Source organism: Gopherus evgoodei, chromosome 2 (assembly GCF_007399415.2).
Source record: "Gopherus evgoodei ecotype Sinaloan lineage chromosome 2, rGopEvg1_v1.p, whole genome shotgun sequence".
In the NCBI taxonomy this organism is placed as follows: Eukaryota; Metazoa; Chordata; order Testudines; family Testudinidae; genus Gopherus; species Gopherus evgoodei.
The window spans coordinates 180,913,348-180,938,150 of NC_044323.1; the positions used below are offsets into that span (position 1 = coordinate 180,913,348).

Here is a 24,803-nt window from a genome sequence, read left to right on the forward strand (position 1 = left end):
GCTTTTCTGCTGCTTCAGCAAAGCGCAGTGAAACATATACCTAACTCCAATTTCTTTTCCCCACTTGAGCTTTTGTTCTAATAGCTTGGTGTAATGAGGAACATATTTTAACAGATGTGCCACATTTTATACTCAATGAGATGTTTTTTAAAAGAATCAGTGACTTATTTTTTTTCACAATAAATTGATTAAACTTATGTGCTTCAGTAGAAAAACATTGTAGAAATGCAGACAGAGCTGGGGATTAGAAAGTGTCATGGAGTTTGAAACTTTCAGACTATTTTGGGAGTCTTGGAAAGCTAGTTCAAGTTTGTGAGCTATTTTTTTCCTGTAATTTTAAATACCACCTCCCCCCCACCCCAAGACTGATTCATTTAATTAGTAGAAAAACAAGCTGTGTTTGTAGCTAAAAGGAAACTTGTTCTGTATATTTCAAAAAGGAAAAATAGCTCCCCACCTACCATATCCTTCAAAATATCTAGGTGGGCAGTCTGTGAATATAGGCAGCACCACCTGTACTTAAGGTTGCTTTTATTACAAGACACTGTTTCCAATTGCTTATAACTTTGCCAGATTTAAACCATTTGGGCTGAAATTTTCCATGATGACTGTCTGCCTCAGGCTGAATCTTCCCTTTTTCTTCCCTCCCTCCCCCATCACACCCTTAGGAAAGTTTTAAACAAAAGCCATTCAGGCATTTCTGGGAGGAAGATTTTAGAAAAAAATACTATTATAATATTAGAATTGTTACATTATTGTTAGAATTTGAGAGCTAAAATATACAGAGATCCTGTCAGCACTGAGCATGCTCCATCCCCTCACAGCTCCTACCTGCTGACTTGGACTGCATGTGTACCATCCCTACAGAGCAACTGAATGTGCTCCAGCCCAGGGCTTCAGGGGCTGAGCAGGACTTTGCCTATAATTGCTGCTCCCAGATGCAGGGGATTGTGGTGGCACCATACACAGGAACTGACAGCAGGGAACTTGTGGCTCCTGTCCTCTCAGTTACTCCCTGTCCCCCATTCCCCACTGATACCCCAGCAGCATGGAGGAGAAAACAGCCTTACTTGTATGAAGAAGGGGACAAGAGCTGAACTGAGGGGGTAAAGAGGGTCAGCAGTGTTGGAAATAGATTGGGCCACAGAGCTGGGGGGAAATGGGGAGGCTCAAGTGTTAGTGGGGATGAGGGAAAACTTAGATTTGATGTGGAGCACAGTGGGTGGGAGGAAACTGTCACTGGCTGAGCAAAGAGACTGGGATTGGGAGCCGTTTGGATGGGGTAAAGACAGATTGGACTGAGTTGCTCTAAACAGCAATTGAGGCACTTGGCTGCAGATACCAGAGTCATGGGAATAAAGGAATTGTGAAGCCATATTCTCTTTCACCCACTCTGTGCTGAGCAGAGCTCAGCCAGATTGTAGAACGTGAGTTGGCTCTTAGTTTGTTGATATTGAATAATTCTACTGTTTTTGTCTTTTTAAAACTGCTAATGGGAATTATAGTTAGACTGGGAGACATAAATCCAGGTCTTTGGCTGTATTTTATAAAGCATAAATGGAGGGAAAGACCAAGCTTTGCTGTTTCCACTGAGGCACTGTAGAACTTGGGGGAACATAGTGGGATGCAGAGGGGCAAAATGGCAGAAGGATGGGAAACCATTACTTTACCTTTCATATTGGGAAAGCACATTTGATTGCAGTTTTATTCTGCTTGCCTTATTTTATTTTAAAAGGACCCTGAATCAAATACCCTTAAATTCTGGGGAGGTTTAGATCTGATCTATGTGGTTCAGATCCATTTCTAATTTTTGTGAAATATTGATAATTTGATCACAATGTATTAATTAAAAAAAATACCAGCATAAAGTTTTGCCTGTAAAAGTGTCCCCTACAGATAACTGTGCATGAAAAATATCCCCAAAATCTGCAAATATGTTTAATCGTCTTGCACCAAAAACAGTATAATGCCGCACGCACAGTTGACTCTTGCACTCACTTGCATGTGTTGTGGGTGCAGTTTAGATTATTTTTTTTTAAGTTTTGACCAACATAAAGATTACTTGTTGCAACTATTCAGCTTCTGAAAATCTGCATTAGAAATACTTTAACACAACGAATTCAGTGCAAATTGTGACCATGCTAGGAAATTCACTGCAAAACCTTCTGGGTTTAAAGGAAAGAAATTTCAGAACATACTCATAATCACTGTGATGCCAGCTGTTGTTAAGTTTGATTTCCAGTGTTCCTTGGTTGAAAGAAAGGCATGGGAGGGGAAAAGAATGAGATGTTAACTGAGGCAGTAATGGCCCCCAAGGAATTTTTAGTCCTTACTACTTATCAAATAATCTTTCACATACACTGTGGTAAAGAGCTGCAATATTTCTCTTAAAACAGTAATTTGTTGTTCCTTTGCTCCTCTCTTTCTGTCCCTGATAAACATCAAAACTGTGAATGGAAACACCACCAAAAATAATCAGTGCTTTTGTAGTCTCCCTGGAGAAAAATCTCTTTCAAGCTCCTTAGCCAACACTGGCTGGGTGATGGATTACCCAAAACCAAAGCATCTACTCCGATTAATTTGTTAATAATATTATTAATATTGACCTTTGTAACAGGGCTTGGATTCCATTTAAAGTTTTAAATAAACAAAACCTTTGTCACATTATTTGACTGCTATCCGTAACCATGAAAACGTTGACCATCTGTGCGATTCTACACAATGTTATTAACACATTCTTCTTTTTCTCCTCCTCTTCTTCCTCCTCTTGGGGAAAAATAGCTGACGAAGTGGAAAGACTGGCTGCAATGCGTTCAGACTCTCTAGTACCAGGCACCCACACTCCTCCAATCAGGCGACGAAGTAAGTTTGCCAATATAGGAAGGATTTTCAAGCCATGGAAATGGAGGAAGAAGAAGAGTGAAAAGTTCAAACACACTTCTGCAGGTAATAAACATGCGTTGGTTGACTGTTTTTAAATTGTTCAAATGGGCTGAAAGCCGTACAGAGTCATTAATAAGTAAAGTAGGCACAAATAGTGATCAACTTAAAAATGTTATAACTTTGTTGGAAATGTCCTCCAAATTCTAAAAAAGATGTATCACTTTGTTGCTAGGCATTTTTTTTTAATCCCATTTTTGTGTGATGCATTAAAAAACAATGAAACAATTCTGAAATGCCAAAACTTGCCGGAGCTGGGTATTCAACCTCTGATATTAGTGAAGCTCAGAAAAATAAGTAAACGAAATGAAGTCATGTTGGCTTCTGCTCTATGAGAAACATAGAGGGAGTGAGATCAGAATAACTGGTAAAATCAAGAGAGAACAACAGTGGAGAATGCAGTTACTTTCAAATGTTGTAAAGGTTTTTACAGATAATGAAGAATTAAAATAATAACTGGGGAAAAGCAGTTAAGACAATTTACTTTTATATAACTGATATAATAACAAATTCTTCATTCCACTGGACTGGAATGACCAGTATCCCTTCTTGAGCCATTCTCAGATTCCTACTCTTGGACATTTTTTATAAAAAGGTATTGAAAATTGCAAAAGCGTGTTTTCGTATCAGAGAGAGGACTGAGCCAATACCTCAGATCCAAACACTAACTTTGGGGAAGTGTGGATCTGCATTTGAACTCAGACCCTTCTCCATTTTGTATCTATGAACCTTCTCCCCACTGCCCCTATGATGATTTTGAGATGGCTGTGGCAAAATAAGAATTTTTGCCTCAGACCTCTTTATGAAGATAGACCCAGAAACAGAATACTATGGATCTCACACTTCGAGGTGCCAACAGGGATTCTGGATATCTCACACTTGACCCCTCCCCTGTCTACAACATGGTAAAAGTTTTGTAGTGTAGACAGGACTTAACTGTGCACTCTGATCCTGCAGACCCTTACTTGTGTCAGTGGTCCTTACTCACCAACAAGCAGTATTTAATTGAGAGGGAATTCTCACAAGTATGAGTAATTGCACAAGTTAGGATTTGCAGGGTGAGCACCTAAAACCACTCTTCAGCTACATGGCTTTACAAGTTCTGTCTGTCTGACAGGCAGAGATAAATGAATTGGAATAAGTGGCTGTGTTGCTCTGAGTGACTATCTTTTTTTTTTTTTTGGGTGGGGGGGGAGCTTGACGGTTGTCAGAGTGACATGATTTTGCAAAACAAATGGCCTGCCCTTCATGTTCTATCAGTCATCACTGTAGTTCTCTGTAGCACAATTTCTGTGAAACTCCCATAGCTCTTTTAGTAACCACACAGAGAATAAAAACACAGTAAAAATTTTATGTATTTCCCTCTTTTTTTTTGTAGAATAAAGGATGATACATAATAGGAAAGCCATCGCAAGTTAAGTCTCCATTGATGATGATAAGAGAGACTGATCTAGTGTCTGATGCCATGAATCTCACAAGGGTGATCCCTTTAGTTTTTATGGTAAATCAAAAGACAAACGCATGAAATGGCATAATGAGAGCCAGTAAGCAACTTCCTATTATAATAGGTTATCTGTCTCTGGTGCATTGATAAATGTGACTTTAAAAAAAATGCCATTAATTTCCTAGGGGAATCCACTCCAGCTTTTCACAAAATCACTAATTATAAAAAGATATTTTACTCTGCCTCTTCTAGCTGCAGCAATAGATTCCAATGTTTTCAGTCTCCAAGTTGGTGATAGATTGTTATGGACCAAATCCTTAAGTCCCCTTACTCAGCTCTAGCTTCCATTGAAATTAAAGGAAGTTTTGCCTAGGAAAGGACTGATTTTTAAGAACTAAGATTTGGCTCTGCTGGAGGTGCCCAAGGCTAATCACTTATACCTGTATTTTGATTTATGTAGATTTAAAACTCCATGCCAAAGAATTCCCAGCCAGAGAGCTGAGACCCTCAAAATATGTTTAAAAGCACAATAAAGAAAAGTTACTTTATTTAGAAGGAAAAGGTTGTGTTAACAGATTCATGATAGGATTAAATAATTAGAGAAGCCCGGGCTTGAGTTATGTTTCTTACATTTGGCGTATCTAAATACACCAATATTCACCTTGTGGTGCTTATCATTTCATGGTCTCTATCTTCATTGCTAAGGTGTCTCCAGGAATCGAAGATGAAGCAGGTTTATGTGTTTCTGTAATCCCTGCACACACAGTGTGGCTGTTTGGTCCAGTCACTAGGAGGAGACATACGCAACAGTTTATGAATCTGTTACTGCATCTGTGCTAATGTACCTGGTCCTTTAGCTAAGCAGTAGAGCCAGGGATAGGCAACCTATGGCACACAAAGCTGATTTTCAGTGGCATCAGACTGCCCAGGTCTGGGGGACTCTGCATTTTAATTTACTTTTAAATGAAACTTCTTAAACATCTAAAAACCTTATTTACTTTAAACAACAATAGTTTAGTTATCTATTATAGACTTATAGAAAGAGACCTTCTAAAAATGTTAAAATGTATTACTGGCACACAAAACCTTAAATTAGAGTGAATAAATGAAGACTCGGCACAGCACTTCTGAAAAGTTGCCGACCCCTGCAGTAGAGGCTCATGGTTTTTTGATCTAGAGGCCTAGGGTTCTTTTCCTGCAGGTAACCCATCCATGGGCATCATTGCACTTCCTATAGTTTTAAAGTGAATGTGAAAGAGAACACATTTTAAAATTATTCATTGTTGTAAGTGTAAATATTAGATTGGCCCAAACATACTCTTTGATCAAGCGCTGGATCCAGATCAGGAGTTCAGATGACATACACATTTGCAGATGATACAAAATTTGGGGGAGTGATAAATAATGAAAATCAGTCACTGGTATAAAGCAATCTGGTTAGCTGGGCTCAAGCAAACCATACCTGTTTTAATATGACTAAATGTGAACATATACATCTAGGAACAAAGAATGTAGGCTATACTGATAGGATGGGGGACTCTATCCTGGGAAGTAGTGATTCTGAAAAGATTTGGGAGTCATAGTGAATAATCCAATGAACATGAGCTCCCAGTGCAACACTATGGCCAATCCTTGGATGCATCTGGACTATAAATAGGTTATTTTACCTCTCATTTGGCACTGGTGCTCCGATTACCGGAATACATTTCCCATTCCGGTGTCCACGGTTCAAAGGTTGTGATAAATTGGAGAGGGTTTACAGAAGAGCAATGAGAATGATTGAAGGATTAGAAAACACACCTTATTATTGACTCCAAGAGCTCTATTTAGTTTAACTAAGAGAAGGTTACGGGTGACTTGATTATGGTTCATAAGTATCTACATGGGGAACAAATATTTAAAAAATGGCTCTTCAGTCTAGCAGAGAACAGTGTGATGTAATTCAATGGTTGGAGATTGAAGTTAGACAAATTCAGACTGGAAATAAGGCATAACTTTTTAAAAGTGAGAGTAATTAATCATTGGAACAATTTACCAGGAGTTGTGGTGGATTCTCTATCACTGACCATTTTTAAATCAAGATTGGATATTTTTTTCCCTAAAAGGTCTGTTGTAGGAATTATTTTGGGAAGTTCTATGCTCTGTGTTATACCAAAAGTCAAATTAAATGATCGCAATGGTACCATCTGGCCTTGAAATCTATGATTATGGGATTTGATTTGCGTGCACCTCATGTTCGAAAATAAACAGTGCTGAGGGGATTTTCAAAACAACATACAGCAAGGTATAGGAGAAAAAAAATGTAATTCTTTCCAGAGCAATTATTTTCAACAGCTGGGATATAAAACCCTTTACAGTAGAAATTTCTACTGGAATTTCTTTGACACACTGTTACCAGGCTGGAACATCAATATTTATAGCAGAGCCATACTAGAAAGTTATAACACAAAATTAGACTCGGCCACACTTAAACTTCAGCACAAATAAAAGTTTTAAAAAATAAAATAAAGTTTAAACAGTTTATCAAAAGCTTCATCTTCTCCAGAAAGCACTATAACCTTAATTACCATGAGGAGTGCAGGCCTTTGGCAGCAGTCAGCAGTTGGATACAGTTGGCAGTTATAGCTAGGAACTAGGGCCGCCAAGATTGGGTTCAGGCCCTGGTGAAAAAAATTTTCAGGCCCCCCAGCAAAGGCGGACCAGCTAAACAGGGCCGATGAAGCTGGGCCCCGGGCCCTCTTCTGGACCGCCGGGCCCCGGTAATTTATACCAACTTCCTCCTCCTTTCCCCCCCTCCCCCCATCGGCCCTGCTAGGAACATAATAAAATTCTAAATGGCAAAATTGTAACACTTGATGGGGCTGTTTCTGTTAATTTATAAGAAGCAGTCTAACTGATGGCTAAGATTAAGATTTTTGTCAGATACTTTTACTAAAAGTCATAGATGGGTCAAGAGCAATAAACAAAAATTAATGGAAGCCTGTCCTTGACTTTTTTTTTAATTTAAAATACCCTGTGGGGGGATTAACTGTCAGAGTTCTGCTGGGGCCCCTGGGGGCTGCTGCTCCTGCGCTGGTCCCCAGGTAGCTGCCCCATTCCTGACACTGCTCCGGCCCCCAGGGAGCCACTGCTCTTGTACTCCTGAGTGAGGGCTTACAGGTCCTTCAGCTGTACTGCTGCAGCCGACTGAAACGGAGGAAATCACAGAATCTGTGACCGCCATGACAGAGTCAATCCTTACTCATGGCAAAAAGAAGCCGACAATGAATCTCCTCCCCTCTGACAAAGTTCCTCTGCTGGATTATGCCTGTTACTACCTTAATTTGCCCCCCGTGTGTGGATGCACTATGATACAGTCTTTATTTAAATGATCACATGCTATTTTTTTTCATTTCTGAAACTTGGCATTTACTCTCCCAGACCAGAAAAAAATTGTTCTACAAAATATGATTCAAGTCAGTTGGATTATTTAAGTTGTCTCCCAAAATCCAGTTGGCCAATGTGTCTTTTAATTTAATAACATACATTAATTTAAATGTAAAGGCTTTAATTGGATAATTAGAATCAAGTAGGAAACTAATAAAGTCAGTCCAGTGAGAGGGACTATTGTTTATATGTTATATCAAGCTCACTTTATCCCAATAGTTGGTTACCTCTAACCAGACCCCTCTGCAACTGGCTAATCTTTTGAACTCTGCATTTCAGTATCTTCCAGTCTTTAACTAGTAACTAGACAGTATTGCCACGGTTCTGACAGATCCTCATCCCACAGTGCCATTTGTAAAATGATAAATGTAGTCTTGTGAAAGGCTACAATTCTAAATGTGTCTGTGAGAAAGTTGATGCTTACTCCTTAAGTTCCTTCTTTGCTTCCTTTGCAGATTCAGTTTGGACAATAATATTTGCACTGCTGTCACTGTGCTAGTTAAGAAAAATAACAGTCCTAGTTTCAATCAACTATATGGTTCCATTCTCTTTCCCTGAAATTTCATCTTATAACTGGCCAACATGTCTCTTCATCATTTCTCCATATACTTCAAAAACATATGACACTTGTACTAATATTTTAATTATAATATTGTTTCTTCTTCGAGTGATTGCTCATATCCATTCCAGTTAGGTGTACGCGCCGCGCGTGCACATTCGTCGGAAAACTTTTACCCTAGCAACTCAGTGGGCCGGCAGGTCGCCCCCTAGAGTGGCGCCACCATGGCGCTCCATATATACTCCTGCCGGCCCACCCGCTCCTCAGTTCCTTCTTACCGCCCGTGTCGGTCGTTGGAACAGTGGAGCGCGGCTTAGCTGACCTCCACTTCCCTAGCTACTCGTTTTCTCGTATATAATTATGCAGTTATAACACTTTTATATATATATTTGTATGGTTATACGTGTTTCTTTGCTAACATGGTTAGTTTAGTTAGCGGGGTTCAGGAAGTAGCCCCTTCCATGAGCCCAGTGCCGGAGCCATGAATGGCTCACCGGGTTTTCAAAAGGGGCCCGGCTTGCCAGAAGCCGCGGCCGAAGAGAGACCTACATGACTCCTGTTTGAAGTGCCTCAGGGAATCACACTTGACAGATAAGTGCCCCATTTGCAAGGCTTTTAAGCCGAGAACAAAAAGGTGCGGGACTTTCACTTGCCCCTCCACCTTGGGCGCGGAGCGATGTTCAAGCGGCGGGCAGAAGCGCCTCCTCGGCACCGGACCCCGCCGGTACCACCAAGGCCTTTCGGCACTGACCGTCGCCGGCACCGATGTCGACTCGGCACCGTTCCCTTCTTCCGAGGTCGAGAGAGTCTACGATTCCTGCTGGTGCCTGGCGGCTCCCCGGCACGCGCCGTGGTTGAGCCCCCTGCTCCCGCTACTTCCGTGCCACCTGCATCGCAGCCAGAGAGCTCGCCTCAGTTGCGTTATCCGGCCTGCAGAGGCACCGATGACTTCGGCTCCGTCGATTCCAGTCCCCCAGGACCAGGGAATCCGGTGACTGGCAGCTCCCCGGCTCGCGCCGTGGTAGAGCTTACTGCTCCTGCTGCTTCTGTGCCAGCTGCACCACAGCTAGACAGCTCGTCTAAGATGGCTCGCCCGGCACCGACGACGTCGGCACCGTCGATCCCGGTCCCACGAGGGCCGTAGAATCCGGTGCCTGACGGCTCCCCGGCACGCGCCGTGGTTGAGCGTATTGCTCCTGCTGCTTCCGTGCCAGCGGCACCGCAGCCAGAGAGCTCGTCTAGTCGGATCGCCCGGCGCTGACACCTACTACGGCACCGATGACGTCGTCACCGTCGATCCCGGTCCCATAAGGGCCGTAGAATCCGGTGCCTGACGGCTCCCCGGCACACGCCGTGGTTGAGCGTATTGCTCCTGCTGCTTCCGTGCCAGCGGCACCGCAGCCAGAGAGCTCGTCTAGTCGGATCGCCCGGCGCTGACGCCTGCTACGGCACCGATGACGTCGTCACCGTCGATCCCGGTCCCACAAGGGCCGTGGAATCCGGTGCCTGACGGCTCCCCGGCACGCGCCGTGGTTGAGCGTATTGCTCCTGCTGCTTCCGTGCCAGCGGCACCGCAGCCAGAGGGCTCGTCTACGTCGGATCGCCCGGCACCGACACCTGCTGCGGCACCGATGGCGTCGGCACCGTCGATCCCGGTCCCACACGGGCCGTAGAATCCGGTGCCTGACGGCTCCCCGGCACGCGCCGTGGTTGAGCGTATTGCTCCGGCTGCTTCCGTGCCAACGGCACCGCAGCCAGAGGGCTCGTCTACGTCGGATCGCCCGGCACCGACACCTGCTGCGGCACCGATGGCGTCGGCACCGTCGATCCCGGTCCCACAAGGGCCGTAGAATCCGGTGCCTGACGGCTCCCCGGCACGCGCCGTGGTTGAGCGTATTGCTCCGGCTGCTTCCGTGCCAACGGCACCGCAGCCAGAGAGCTCGTCTACGTCGGATCGCCCGGCACCGACACCTGCTGCGGCACCGATGACGTCGGCACCGTCGATCCCGGTCCCGCAAGGGCCGTAGTATCCGGTGCCTGACGGCTCCTCGGCACGCGCCGTGGTCGAGCTAATTTTCCGGCTGCTTCCGTGCCAACGGCACCGTGGCCAGAGGGCTAGTCTAAGTCGGATCGCCCGGCACCGACACCTGCTGCGGCACCGATGACGTCGGCACCGTCGATCCCGGTCCCGCAAGGGCCGTAGAATCCGGTGCCTGACGGCTCCCAGGCACGCGCCGTGGTTGAGCTCCTGCTCCGGCTGCTTCCATCGGCGCCGTCGATTCCAGTCCCACAAGGGCTATCGAATCCGGTGCCCGACGGCTCCCCGGCACGCGCCGTGGTTGAGCGTATTACTCCCGCTGCTTCAGTGCTGACGGCACCCCAGCCAGACGGCTTATATAACTCGGTTCTCCCGGCACCGGCACCTACCGAAGCTCTGATGACCTCGGTACCGTGGATCCCGGCCCCACGAGGGCCGTCGAATCCGGTGCCTGACAGCTCCCCAGTACGCACTGTGGTTGAGCCTGCTGTTCCCTGCGCGCCGGAGATGTTACCAACGGCGAGGGCTCTCAGTGCCATGACGGAGTCAGTGCTGCCTGACCCGGGCACCGCCGGTACGGGTAATACAGTCTCTTCAAGGGACTGTCCCCTGTCAGTACAGCAGAGCGGCACCGTCCATGATCACGGTCCCGCAGACGCTCCAAGTCCTGTCGGCACGCCGGACACCACTGGCAGTTCCGGTACTGTTTTCCTCGGTACTGGTCACACTCACTGCACCGGTCGGTATCCCGTTCGCCGACCCGCTATCGGCACCGTTCCGACATCTGGCACCGGGGCAGGTACCTTGACTCCTGTAGCTCTTCTCCGAGCCTCGAGATCTCGGTCGACCTCCCGACACCGTTCTGGTTGCAGGTCTGGATCTCGTTCCAGGTACCGATACGCCTCCCGATGCCGGTCCCCGGTGCCGAGTTGGGCAAGGTCCGAGTGAGTCAGAGTCTCGGCCCGTGCCCTCTTTTAGTACCTCCAGCATCCGTGTCACCCCATATGCGCGGATTTTATGCTCAGGACCACGATCCTGATATCATGGCCAGCGGGCGCCAGCCCCGAAGCAGAAAGAGCCTTGGCGAATGCAAGGTGTACTCTGCAGGGGCCCTGCAGCTCGGGGTAGCAAAGCAACAAGCCTTGCTTAGCTGCGATAATTATAGCACCTGGGTGGAGGAGTTTCTCCCTCGAACCTCCCACCTAGAGTTCGCTGCCGTCTTGGAGGACGGGGGAAAGAATTTACCCTTTGTTGGTAAAGGCATCTTCGCGGCAGAGACAGCCCCAGACTGCGAAGCCTGCTGGACAATAGAGTCCTAATGCGTCTCAGCATGTATACGCCTGCGACCAAACGCAGGCCTTTATGGCCCCAGCCGCCATACTCTATGCCTAGCCAGAGGCAGAACTCTGGAAAACGGCAAGGCCAAGGTGGTCGCAGACGAACGTCAGGCCCCCTAAAAAGTCAAAGTCAAGGTCCCTCGCAATTACCACTGGGACCAAAGACGGACCTTCCAAGGTTCGCCGGAGGGCGGTGTACCAGTCGCAGGACGGGATCCTGATCCCGCTTTCTCCTGGCATGGCCCCAGTTACTTTTAGATCGCTGGGTCCTGAGCACGATGGAGCATAGGTACCACCTTTAAATTGCTCCAGCCCTGTCCCCCTTCAGCGGACGAAAGGGGCTAGGGGTTTTACTCCCGTTATGCCCTAGTCCCCCACTCGACCACAGGTCTCAGACCTCCCTGGTCCTGCATGGACTCAACCGGTTTGGGATAAGGTTGAAGTTCTGCATGGTATCCCTGGGAACCATTATTCCATCCTTGCCTCCGGGGGGCTACTATGCCGCCCTGGATAGGAAGGACGCGTACTTTCGCAATGCCATCTTCCCTCCGCATGGGAGATGCCTCCGCTTTATAGCCAGCGGTGAATACTCCCGGTTTACGGCCATAGTCGCCGCCTACCGTAGCTATGTCGGATATGCGTTTTTCCGTATTGGGACGATTCGCTTATCCGAGGAGACTCTGACACACAAACCACTCAGCCCGTGGGCATCGTCACGGTCTTATTCACAGATCAAGGCCTGATGATTACTTTAGAGCAATCCGCTCTGGTTCCCACGCAGAGGTTGGGCTTCCTAGGGGCTATCTTGGTCTCCTACCTAGCCGGAGCCTGCTTATCGCAACTGCGGTTTTAGGCGATGGCATCAATCATCTGAGGTCTGAAGGCTTTCCCAACGACCTCAGCTCGTTCTTGTCTCAGTCTCCTGGGCCCATGGTTGCCCGCAAGTTTGTAACCAAACGCGCCAAGCTCCGCCTCCGTCCTCTCCAAGTCCGGCCCACCTCGGCGTACCGCTTGCACAGGGAGCCAATGGTCATGGTAGTCACCGTTCCCTCGAACGCCTTAGGCTCCCTAGAGTGGTGGCTAACTCCCTCCTTGGTGTGGACAGGATGCGGTTTCATCCGCCCCAGCCCTCACTGCCCCTGACGGCGGACGCATCATCTCTCTGCTCGAGTGCTCATGGTCACCTCCGAGCTTAAGGCCTTCGGTCTTCTAGGGAGCTGGCATTCCTCATTAATGCCCCAAAAATGAGAGTAGTCCGCCTGGCAGGCCAGGGGTTCCAGCGGCAGCTGCGAGGCCGTTGTATCTCGGTGTTTACAGCCAACACAATGGCCAGGTGCTTCATAAGCATTCAGGGGGGACATAGTCCTCCCCCCTTTTTTTTTTTTTGTCAGGAGGCCATCCATTTCCGGGTCTTTTGCATGGCCCACTCGATGGAGCTGGCGACGTCCTTTCTCCCAGGCGTTCGGAACGTCTTATCTCTTTGACTCAGCAGGTCTTTCCTGTCTTACGAGTCATCACTCTACCCCATGTGAGGCGTCCCGCTTTCCGGAAGTGGAAATGGTTCCTCACACAGACCTGTTCGCTCACCGCGAGTGCAGGAAATGCCAGGTGTTCTGCTCCTTCCAAGGTCTCTCCTCGGAATCGATCTTGGACGCATTCCTGATGCCGTGGAACGGCCAACTGCATTATGCCTTCCCGCTGTTCCCACTGGTTCGTTACGCACTGACATACCACGTTGCTCGGCCTGTCAGCCCAGACCTCATCACTCAGGGCAATGACAGGCTTCGTCACTTGGACCTGCAGCCTCTTCGCCTCACGTACCTGAGTCGGGGTGACAGGCAGCCTTCCGCCTGGTCAACGTACCAAGCCAGGTGGAAGCGTTTCCTTTACAGCTGCAGTACGCTCGATCTTGCTCCTGCTGAGGTCTCGATCCCCTCTATTTGGCCTGCCTCTGGCCTTCAGCGGCAGGACCTGGCGGTATCAGCGCTGAGCATACTCTCAGCAGCCATCCCTACCTTCCAGCAGGCTAAGATGGACGTTCAGTGTCCCACTATGGGTTCGAGGTCCCTCAAGGGCTTGGAGCGCTTGCACCCTCGGGTGCGCCGCCCAGCCCCGCCCTGGGGCCTCAACCTAGTCTTGGCCAGACGGGTCTCTGAGATCAGAGCTCTTACGAAGGTTCCACAAAGACAAGGTGCAGTTATGACCGCACCCGGCTTTCCTCCCTAAGGTGTTTTGGCCTTTCATGTTACCCACAGCTCAACGCAATGGGCATAACCGTTGCACTCCTTGGACATCTGTGGAGTGCTCGCATTATGTTGTGCTGACAGAATCATTTCCTAAGGTGCCCCAGCTCTGCCCCGGTAGCGGGCCAAAGGGAGGGCTTGCTTGTTTTCCTCTCAGAGGATCTCATCTTGGGTGATGGCGGACATCCCCACTTGTTATGATTTGGCTCATATTTCCCCAAGCCACATCACCGTGCATTCTACCAGGGCTCAGGCTTCATCTGCCGCCTTGCTGGCTCGTGTTTCTACCCACGAGACCTGTCGCGAAGCTCCATTGGTCCTCGGTCCTTACCTTTGCTTCGCAGTATGCCTGGTTCAAGAGAGGCTGTAGCCTCTGGCTCGGCAGTTTTATTCTGCCACATTTCACTCCGACCCCACCGCCTTTGTAAGGCTTGGGATTCACCTAACTGGAATGGATATGAGCAATCACTCGAAGAAGAAAAGACGGTTACTCACCTTTGTAACTGTTGTTCTTCGAGATGTGTTGCTCATATCCATTCCGCACCCGCCCTCCTTCCCCACTGTCGGAGTAGCCGGCAAGAAGGAACTGAGGAGCGGGTGGGCCGGCAGGAGTATATATGGAGCGCCATGGTGGCGCCACTGTAGGGGGCGACCTGCCGGCCCACTGAGTTGCTAGGGTAAAAGTTTTCCGACGAATGTGCACGCGCGGCGCGTACACCTAACTGGAATGGATATGAGCAACACATCTCGAAGAACAACAGTTACAAAGGTGAGTAACCGTCTTTTCCCTTCCTTCCTTCCTTTCTTCCCTCCCTGTAATTTCAAACCAGTACTTTGTGGCCTTGGCATAAAAACCAAACATTGTTTTGTGGGTTTCTTACTCTGTACTCTTTCTCATCTAATGATTTTGCTTAAATCTGATCCAATCAAATTAAATGTAATTCTTAATTGGCATTTAAGAAGTTATTCTGCTGAAGTTTCCTCTGCAGTGTAGGCTAATGTGTGTGATTGGAAAAAAGTCTGCAGTGCAGTGTTTAAGGGGTCTGTCCTCACTCTTGATTGATCGTTTTAAGAGTCTGTATAAAACATTCTGCTAACATATTTGAAGCCAGGTGATACGCAACCAAGATACCTCTGATTCTACAGTCAGAACTGTGTGGAGTGTTAGAGTCACTCATGCTGAACTAAAATGAGGATAGAGAAACCCAAGATCTTTTTCTGTCTTTCCAGGGATGTAGAAAGCAAAGGCATTGGATGAAAAGGCCCAGATTTGCCGAAGTGGCCTTTAATTTTGGGTGCCTCCATTTTTGCGTGCTAGGTAACGGAACTGATTTTCAGAGATGTTAAGCACCCACACAATTTCACCTGATGGCACTGGCAGTTGCAAGTGCTCAGCACCTTTTGAAAATTAGACCGTAACCAAAAAACTGTTTTTTGTTTTGGGTTTTTTTGTTGTTGTTTTTTTTTAAGAATCCACTCTTGAAACTTTTACCCACTGTTTTTATAGGAGTGAATAAGGACAGACTGGATCTCTCACCTGTTTACTCCTGTTGGACCCAAGTTCCATGGAGACTTTAAAATCAAAGACCATTTTCAACCAAGCAAACAGACTAACATCCAAAAATGTACTGCAGTAAATTATCATGCTTTGCAATATGGGTACAAGATGATGTACTGGGTCTTTTCCATCTCTGTTTTTCTGTGGTTTTGGAGTTGCATATTATGCATCATTTTTAAACTTGGCATTTCAAAGGGACTAAAAACCATAAAAGTTACAGCCAGGGGAGGTTCCAGGCACCAGCGCAGCAAGCGCTTGCCTGGAGCGGCAAGCCATGGCAGGTGCCCTGCCGGTCGCTGTGAGGGCAGTAGTCAGGCTGCCTTTGTCAGCGTTTCTGCGGGAGGTCCACCGGTCCCACGGTTTTGGCGGTAATTTGGCGGCAGGTACGCTGAAGGCGCGGGACTGGCAGACCTCCCGCAGAAATGCCGCCAAAGGCTGCCTGACTGGATACAGCTATGACTTTCACACTGAGGACGATTGTAGCATTAGTCTATTTTTATGAATGAATTGCCAAAGGGGAGTTTCTGAAGAAAATGGATGTTTATTCCACTCTATAGCAGCATCTTTGAGCCTTCTTGAAATCTGCTACATAATATATTTCCTGGCTTTAAGAACCAGGCTTTGCCTAGCTGGAGTCAAAAGGCTTTTTGAGACTCTGCTAACCCCCTTGCCAGCACTACACATTGCTTTAATGGGACATTTGTGAAAAGGGCCCTTAAATATATCCCGTCTTACAAGAAAGGAATGTTTTTAATGAGGCCATTTAGTTTTTATGCTAATTACACTTCCAGCTGCTGTGAAAATTATATGACGAAGCCACCCCAAACAGTAATACTGCAGCATAACTCTGCAATAATGTATTCCTGCAAAAAATAATGTAATACAATCAATCAATTAGAGAGAGGATTTACAATGCGTGTTTCAAGGCATGAAGAAGACTTGCAGTGAAATGCACTATTAATATCTTAATCCTCTTCTTTTTATGAGGTTTAGGGAACATCATTAGCCAGATATGTCCAGAAATGTTTTCCAACAAAATTAGTAATAATGAAATCTCTAGTTTTTGGGGGACGGAACAAGAGTGCCTGTCTGAAAAAGCTGATCCTCTTGTGTAACAACCTGTTCTCTAGCATCAGCTGCTATCACAGTGATACATGAATGGACAACCACTCTCAAAACAGACTGGTTCTTGAAGACTAGCCCTTTTTGGGTGTCTTTGTTTAATGACAGAACACAGTGAAGTTTATTTTATTTTACATTGCATCTGACACATGGAAACCAATGACCATTCTTCGTACGCTATTGGCCTCCATTTGTGCTCTTAATGGTTTTTTCTGTCCTTGTATAGAGGTGGAGAAAAATAACAAGATCATTCTAACGTAAAAAGGAGTCATGGGGGCATCACTATGTAACAGGAAAGAAGAACACTGCATGATTCCAAAGCACAGGTGTCCAGAGTGCGGCCCAAATGCCAGATATAGGGCTGGATACCTAGCCTATTGGCCACCTTTTTCGCTTTACCTAAAGGATGCTTATAAACAGTTCTACTTTTTGTGAGCTCATGCAGTGAACAATTTCTAATATTCACAGCTGTGTGTATTTATTAATAATAAATAGCTGTGTCCCTTGGAATGCAAGCAAGCTTCAGTCCTTAGTATTACAGAGTTTGTTGTAGGAAACATATATCCCCAGTGTAACTCCATTGACTTTCTTGGAATTACACTGGAAATTAATTTGGCCCTTGAGATCCAGAGCAACGAAGTATAACTATTACAGTGCCATTTGAATGGAACAGTAGGTTAACCTCTACAGGGGAAAGCTGTTAGATGTCTTCACTAAGTATTAATGGTGAAGGATCCCCAACAGAAATGAAACGCCAACTCAACCAGCATTTCTAACAATGGGATAAATGAAGCAAGAATCCCTCAGGCTGGAGCGGTAGTATATTGATTGAGTGCTATTGTATCAGTGACCTGCTGCATGGCTGACCCATATTTTACTTCTGCTACTTGTTGTCATATTATTGTGAGCACATAGTTCAGTGACTCAAGTCTCATAGGTTCTTTTAATTATTATAGTGGCTGCCCAGTATTTGGCTATCTTAGAATCATGGTAAAAATGCCAAAGGAGTAAAATATTGTGGATGTGAATTGTAATCCTATGAAAAATGTGATCTGTAAATATGATTAGCCTAGACCAGAGGTGGACAAACTACGGCCCCTGAGCTCCTGGCCCGGGAGGCTGGCCCCCAGCCCTTCCCCTGGTCTTCCCCTCCCTCCCCCCGCAGCCTCAGCTCACTGCACCACCGGCACAATGCTCTGAGTGGCGGGGCTGTGAGCTTCTGGGGCAGTGCAGCTGCGGAGCCCGGCCTGACCCAGTGCTCTGTGGTATGGCTGGCTCCACTCGCACAGCAGAAGCAGGGAGGGTCAAATAGGGATCAGGGCCGAGCCGGGCCACGCCTGGCTGTTTTGGGGAGGCACAGCCTCCCCTAACCGGCCCACCATACAATTTCCAAAACGTGATGTGGTCCTCAGGCCAAGGAGTTTGCTCGCCCCGACTTAGACAAAGAAATAGCTCCATTGGGTCAGTCTAGATCTGTGGAGTGGAGGATTGCAAACCTATGTGGGTGGTGGGTGGGTGGATGGTTGTATTGTATAATAAATTGTTGCCAGAAAGAGAATCAATTTGTAAAGAAGGGTTTAAAATGGAAAATCAGAAGATGAATAAGAATCAGACTTAGCCTGACATATAGTAATGCACAGAGGTGAGAATTTCTCTCTCTTCTTAGGAATCTTAGTCTAAGAGCTACAAAGCAGAAAAGATGCAGAATATGATCATATCACATATCTGCTTTAACTGGAAATTAGGGGTGGACTCTTAAGGGCCAAATTCAGTGAAATCTGCACCTTATTAGTTCAGGACTTAATCTGGAAACTAAACAGAAGTGCAGTGATTTGAGCAGAAAATGAAAAGACAAGTGTATTGGGTTCTCTTCCGAGTTCTGCTACTGATCTGAGTCCCAATCCTGCTCCCATTGAAGTCAAGGATGATAATATTGGGGTATTGTGGGGCTAAAATAATGTTTCACTAACTCTGGCAATTTTATCACAAGTCTCTCAATATTTAGTATTTTTTTCCTTAAAGCTCCAGCTTATGGAATCAAGTGATTAGGTGAAAATTTCAGCTTTTAAACAAAAAGAAAAACAACCCTTGCTATTCCAGGAAAAATAGCTTGAAAATGTGAAGCAAGTCCATCTTAAAGGCTTAGAAATCAGAAGGCAGATAAAAAAGGACCCCAACTTTTTTTATTAAAATCTCACTATTTTCAGGCCAATCTGATCTATTTGAGGCCTGACTTGTAATATTTGAACTTTAGAGTTGGCAATACAGTACTAAAACCAATTAATGATTGTAATGGGACTATAATGCGGTATGTATTTAAAGAGCAATAGAGACAGTTGCAGTTAAGATTCATAACGGTTTGCATCGATTTGTATACACTGACACAACTTAAACCTTTTGCTAAATGTATCTGAGTAGCCTGGTATTTACAGGATGTACTTTAGAAAAGCGCAGTTGCAAAATAGATCAGTGACAGCTAAACCTTATTAACTACTTCTGTATTTCTTCATAGAGTGGCAGGAACTTCGTATCTGATTGGAATACGGCCTTGCATGGTTAAGCGCTGATTCTGCAATACATGCCGCTCTGAATGCAGGACTGGGGTCTGAGATTGTCTTTGAGTTTTAATTTGGCAGGTGTAGTTCTCTAAAATCAATAACACATTTAAACAGCAGGGCCGGATTAACGCAGGGGTTTAGTGGCTGCAGCCCAGGGCCTTCGGCTAAGGGGGGCCCTACAGGCCAGATGCAGCCTGCTGCTTCTTTTCATCTGGCTCGCGGCAAGTCTCCACGCTGCAGGCCAGATACCAGTCCCCGAGCCTCAGCACCCCGCCCCGTGGGGCTGGAGCCGTGAGTGCCGGCTCATTGATGTGCCCCTGCAGCTCCCAGATGAGGGGCATTCAGGGAATCTCTGCGCACTGCTCCCTCCCCAAGCGCTGGCTCAACGCTCCCATTGGCCAGGAACCGCAGCCAATCGGAGCTGTGGGGGCAGTGCCTGTGGACACGGGCCGCATGCACTGCACAGAGCGGCCTGGCCCCTCCACCTAGGGGATGGATGTGCCAGCCACCTCAGGGAGCAGAGCAGCATGGAGCCAGGGCAGGTAGGGATCCTGCCTTAGACCCACTGCACCCACTGATGAAGAGCCAGCCGGAGCCTGCACCTCTGCTCCAGCCTGGAGCCCCCTCCCACACCCAGACTCCCACCTAGAGCCCGTACCCCAAACCTCTTACCACACCCCAACCCCCTGTCCCATCCATGGCCCCACCCCCCCAGATGGAGCTGCACCTCTCCCGCACCGCAATCCACTGCCCCAGTCCCGAGCCCACTCCCGCGCTCCAAACCCCCGGGGGCCCACAAAATCTAATAGCCCTGGGCTCACAGGAAAGTTAATCTGGCCCTGTTAAAAAGTAACCAATCTGTTTACTGCAATAGGCAGTATCAATTCAGCTCCTTTACTTACTTAAAATCGTTAGCACTTTTTGAATTTAACCAATGGTACCATTCCCCAGCTTTTTAAAAAATTTACTACAGAGTTCACATTTACCAATGGCTCCTGGCTGAATCTGAAGACACAGATTCACACCTTTGCGTTTTTTGCGGGACATTCTCAATCACAAAATGCTCCTCATTAATTCTTCAATTAAAAGTAGTACAGGGCTGACAGCTGGAAGTGCATAGATAAGGCATGCTCTGAATAAGGGCCGAACAGAGCCCAGAAATACTGCTGCTTCATGTTGTCATGTAGATATGCTGAAAATCCCTCACAGCGAGCCTGATTCTGTTCCCACCGAGGAACTGTTCTGCCCTTGATTTCAATGGGTGGAGTGCCTTGCAGTCAGATACTGATACTAGAAGCCCAGGCCTGTGAGCCCTGTTGCAGCTATGAGCTTGATCCTGTGTGATGCTAAGCACCCTTAACTCCCACTGAAGTCAGTGGAACATAAGAGGTGATCAATACAGTGCAAGATCAAGTCCTGCCTCCCCGCTTCAGGACCCAGTGGGTTGCTAGGACACAGATGTGGGCTTTGGCATTTTAAAATGTGTACTTAAGGCTTTATTTCTGTTAGGAATATGCCTAAGGAAACATTTCAAAGCCATTGAATTCTCTGTTGTTGCTACCTAGAATCAGAACTTCATGTAGAATTGTATACAGGGACTTCATTAAAAAACAAACAAACTGTAAGTCCTACACCAACTAGCCTCAGTGCTTTATGGGCCTGATCGAAAGCCCCTGGAATGCAATGGTAAGACTCCTGTTGAATTTAGTGGGCCTTGGATCAACTCTAGCCGTATATTAAATGTGATTGATACATGGCATTTCTTCCACAATTCTAGGCCTAATGTAATTGAGAAGATCTACTACTACAAACCAGTTAAAAATTCAGTTGGGTACCTTGGATATAAGTGTCATACTCTTCGTAAAAATTTGGCTAATGTGTATGTATATTTGGATATGTCATAATTGGCCACATGGCTAGCAACTTTTCCAGAGTTGATCTCTTTAGGAGGATTTCATTTTACATTTTTTAATAATCCAATCTGAATTAATTTCAGCAGCCCATTTTGGAGGTTCTTTTTTCCCTGTGGATGGAAATGATTCTCCTGCATTTTAAAATAGGTGCAGTGTAATATTAATGTGGCTGGTGCTCAGCAGTAGCACAACAGCTCACTAATGCAATAGTAATTATAGCTCCGGAAGCTAAGGAATTTAGTTCAGTCCTTGCAGAAATCAGCCTACGCAATTCACCACTTACGCCTTTGTCCACAGGCCAGTATTTCCCAAACAACATATCAGTGCTAGTGCTGGAGGTTTTTGTGACGGGTACTGCAGGCACCATCTTAGACCACAGGCTTTTTTGCTGAGCCATTATACTGCCACTGACCAGCTCTCAGTCAGCTTTGTGCATCCGAACTCACCTTAGAGTTTGGGCTGCTCAAAAACTGAGTCTTATCTTGGCAAGATTGGATTTCAAGTTACACTGCAGCACAACTGAATGGAAGAGAACAGGCTGGCTGGTGTCGCTGGAGGTTACAAATAAATCATCCCTTATGATTTTAGATGGGGAGAGAATTAATGCCCACAAACAATATGTAGAATTGGTTGGTAATCACAATAAAGGGGAGCGGCAGTTCAAAATCTATCATTTTCCAGCTCCTAACACCATTCCCAAATGTACAGTAGTCCTGTACTCAGATATGTTTGGGGTTATGCAGGTTTTGAGGGCATGACCATTAGAAGGAAGAGAACAAAGGAATGGCTGCTCTAGGTGGCATCATCCTCCTGCTCACCTCTAGAAATGCACAGAGAAATTGTTTTATCCTCTGATCTCTGATTATCATGAAAACCCCCATTCTCTCTCATCCTTCTGAAAAGGAGGATAGGTGCAATCAGCTGGGGACCGGAAAGTGTTAACAAGAACACAACTCCTAAGCAAGCCATGTTGCCAGAAAAGAGAAGTAGGGGGCAGGGAAGCATGAAGGGCAGGAGGAAGCCCACAGGTGTCCCTGCTTGCTGCACCTAGGTCATCAAGATCTGTCAGGATCAGACATGACAAAGATATAGAAAATCATTCACGGTTTAGAGAAGGTCAATTTAGAGCTCCTATTTACCGTCCTAATACGAGAACGAGGGGATAGCCAATGAAATGAAAAAGCAACATATTTAAAGGCAATAGAGGGAAATGCCCAGTTAATCTGCAGAACTCACTATCCCATTACATTATTGAAACAAAGGAAAGAGATTAGTAGGTTTCAACCAAAACTGGCCTCACCGCACCCTTTAGGTGGCTGTAAAAGGGCCTCCTGCGATAGCAGTCTTTGGGTTCCCTGTTCCCTGAAGAGTGCAGGGACACTGTGCTCCTGCTGTGCTCTGGGAGATGGGGAAGAGGCAGAGTCATGATACTCATCACCAGCAGTGCAAAAATACATCCCAAATACATTGATTAATAACTTTTCCAGTTTGTTTATCATGTTAAAGATATTATTTGCCAGCAGAGTGAGACTGGCTTGCCAGGGTGATGGAGTAGATTGCACAGTCCCAGTGTTCACAGAGAAGCTGGGAAGAAATTGTGCCTCAAGCAGGCACAATCTCTCTGGAGCTCCACCTGGGGTGGTGCAGATCTGCACTGCCCTCTACCCATGGCTGTGGTGTAAATGTCGCCGTCTGTTACTTAGTGGACATCTAGAAGCATGAGAAATTATATCCCATCTTTAACTCTGCTCCAAAGCCTATGGAAGTCGGAGACATCACCAGACTGGGTCAGAGTAGCGTCTGGTATCCTGTCTTTGACAATGGCTAGCACCATAATGTTTCAGAGGAAGGTATAAAATGCCAGCAATAGACCATTTTTAATAATGTGCCTACAAGGAAAGTTCTGTCCTAACCCCAGGCTGTTAGGGCCTGATCCAGAGCCCACTGCTAGCAATGACTTTTCATTGACTTCTGCAGAGATCTCAGGGAACACTGATAGAGTTAGAGAACCACACCCATTATCCTTTTTTGGCTATGAAAACCGCAGTCTCCCACTGGGATGATCTGTGAGAGAAAGCGTGTGGAGTTCCTTTTTATCTTTGGCCTTCCTGGTAGTTTTGATGGAGGAGGCATGATTTGGTCCTTAGTATGGTAACCTGGTACAGTTTCCCCCAAAGTCTGAGAAAACTGTTATAGACTCTCCCATTTATTTTATAGCATTTTTCCCCCTCCCATTAACTGAAAAATATACAAAGTTACTTCAGCTCTAAAGATTTGATTTACACTAATAAATGTTGTTATGGATGTTGTTGTATTTGATATCAGAAAACCAAAGACTTCAGTAATGAACCATTTGCTCATTGAACCTTGGCTTATTCAATCCATGAAATGAACAGTATTGAAAATTTCAGGATGGCTTAATTAGCTGGGGATGTACAACATCAAAAAAGAAAAATCTATTGCAATGTCCATATAAATAAATAATACGCTTTTTGTTCATGGGTCAGTTGAACTCCTTCCACCTCTTACAGAGAGTATCTTTCTAATATACAGATCGTTTTCTTTGACCATGATCTGATAATTGAAGATTTGATATATGAGGATTATTTTTACGAGAGGAGACATCTAATGCTGTGCCTATTTAATCTCCGTGATCTTTTATTACAGCTGCTCATCTCTTCTGGCTGAAAGTAATTAGAGTAGGGATGAACTGTTGGACCTCTACACCAGGAATGGGGTATATAGTATAGTTCCCTTCATTTAGGTGGTCTCAGTCTCTTCTGAAGATGTAGCTGGGAACCTGCAAACCTTAAATATTGTTAGACTGCCAGGATGGGATAGTGTATCTTGGTCAAGCAAAACAATTATGAATTACAGTAGTGCCCTATGGTCCCAACCAGGATCAAGTCCCTGTGGTACCACACATTGTACAAGCACATAGGAAGACAAGGGGTCCAAGAAACCATAAATATATAGTGTATTTATGTGTGTACATATGCATGTATATATAAAATATCTTTCATTGGATGTCTTCATAGCCTCATAGAAGATCATCGCACGACAATTGAGGAAAATTGGAGTTTTATCTGAGTAATAGCTAAAGGCTTTCTTTCTCCCTTAGAGACAACATGCCATGTCCAAGAGAGTGATTTTTGTGTGTGCATGTCTGTTCTCTTTCAAGCATATTTTCATCCAGGAAATACAGTATGTTATGTTATGCACTGTTTTTGAAAGTGCTCACCAACATGAGTCACGGCTCTATAACCGAACTTTCTATGGAGTGGGGAGGAATACTTTATACTATGAGGTGTTGCGTGATTTACAGGATCCTCTTTTGTCTCTCTGTGTTTGTGTTTGTGAAGATGGTGACCACCCTAATTAGGTGCTGAGAATGGGTATTTAAAACTTTATAGGAAAGCTAGAAAGAAAATAGAATTCTACAGCAAAAATCTACAACAAGGCAGAGTAAAGGTAGCTTAGTAGTAGGTCATCCCCTTGAAGAACACTGAGTTGACCACTGAGTTGGGGAGGGAGGGATAGCTCAGTGGTTTGAGCATTGGCCTGCTAAACCCAAGGTTGTGAGTTCAATCCTGGAGAGGGCCATTTAGGGAACAGGGGTTAAAAAACAACAACAACAACAACACTATCCTAGTGTGACAGATCCA

General features: G+C 46.0%; 1 protein-coding gene across 11 annotated transcripts in view; it reads left to right on the forward strand.

The window, feature by feature from the left end:
* PHACTR1 (phosphatase and actin regulator 1) overlaps positions 1–24,803 on the forward strand; it is a 483,984-nt gene that overhangs the window by 252,887 nt on the left and 206,294 nt on the right. For all 11 annotated transcript variants that reach the window (XR_003999047.1, XR_003999046.1, XM_030552418.1 and 8 more), the window contains one exon: positions 2,782–2,946. Coding sequence is in view for 9 of the 11 variants with exons in the window: in XM_030552418.1 (XP_030408278.1) it covers positions 2,782–2,946 (165 nt within the window). In the remaining 2 variants the exon portion in view is untranslated. The remainder of the gene's footprint in view (positions 1–2,781; positions 2,947–24,803) is intronic.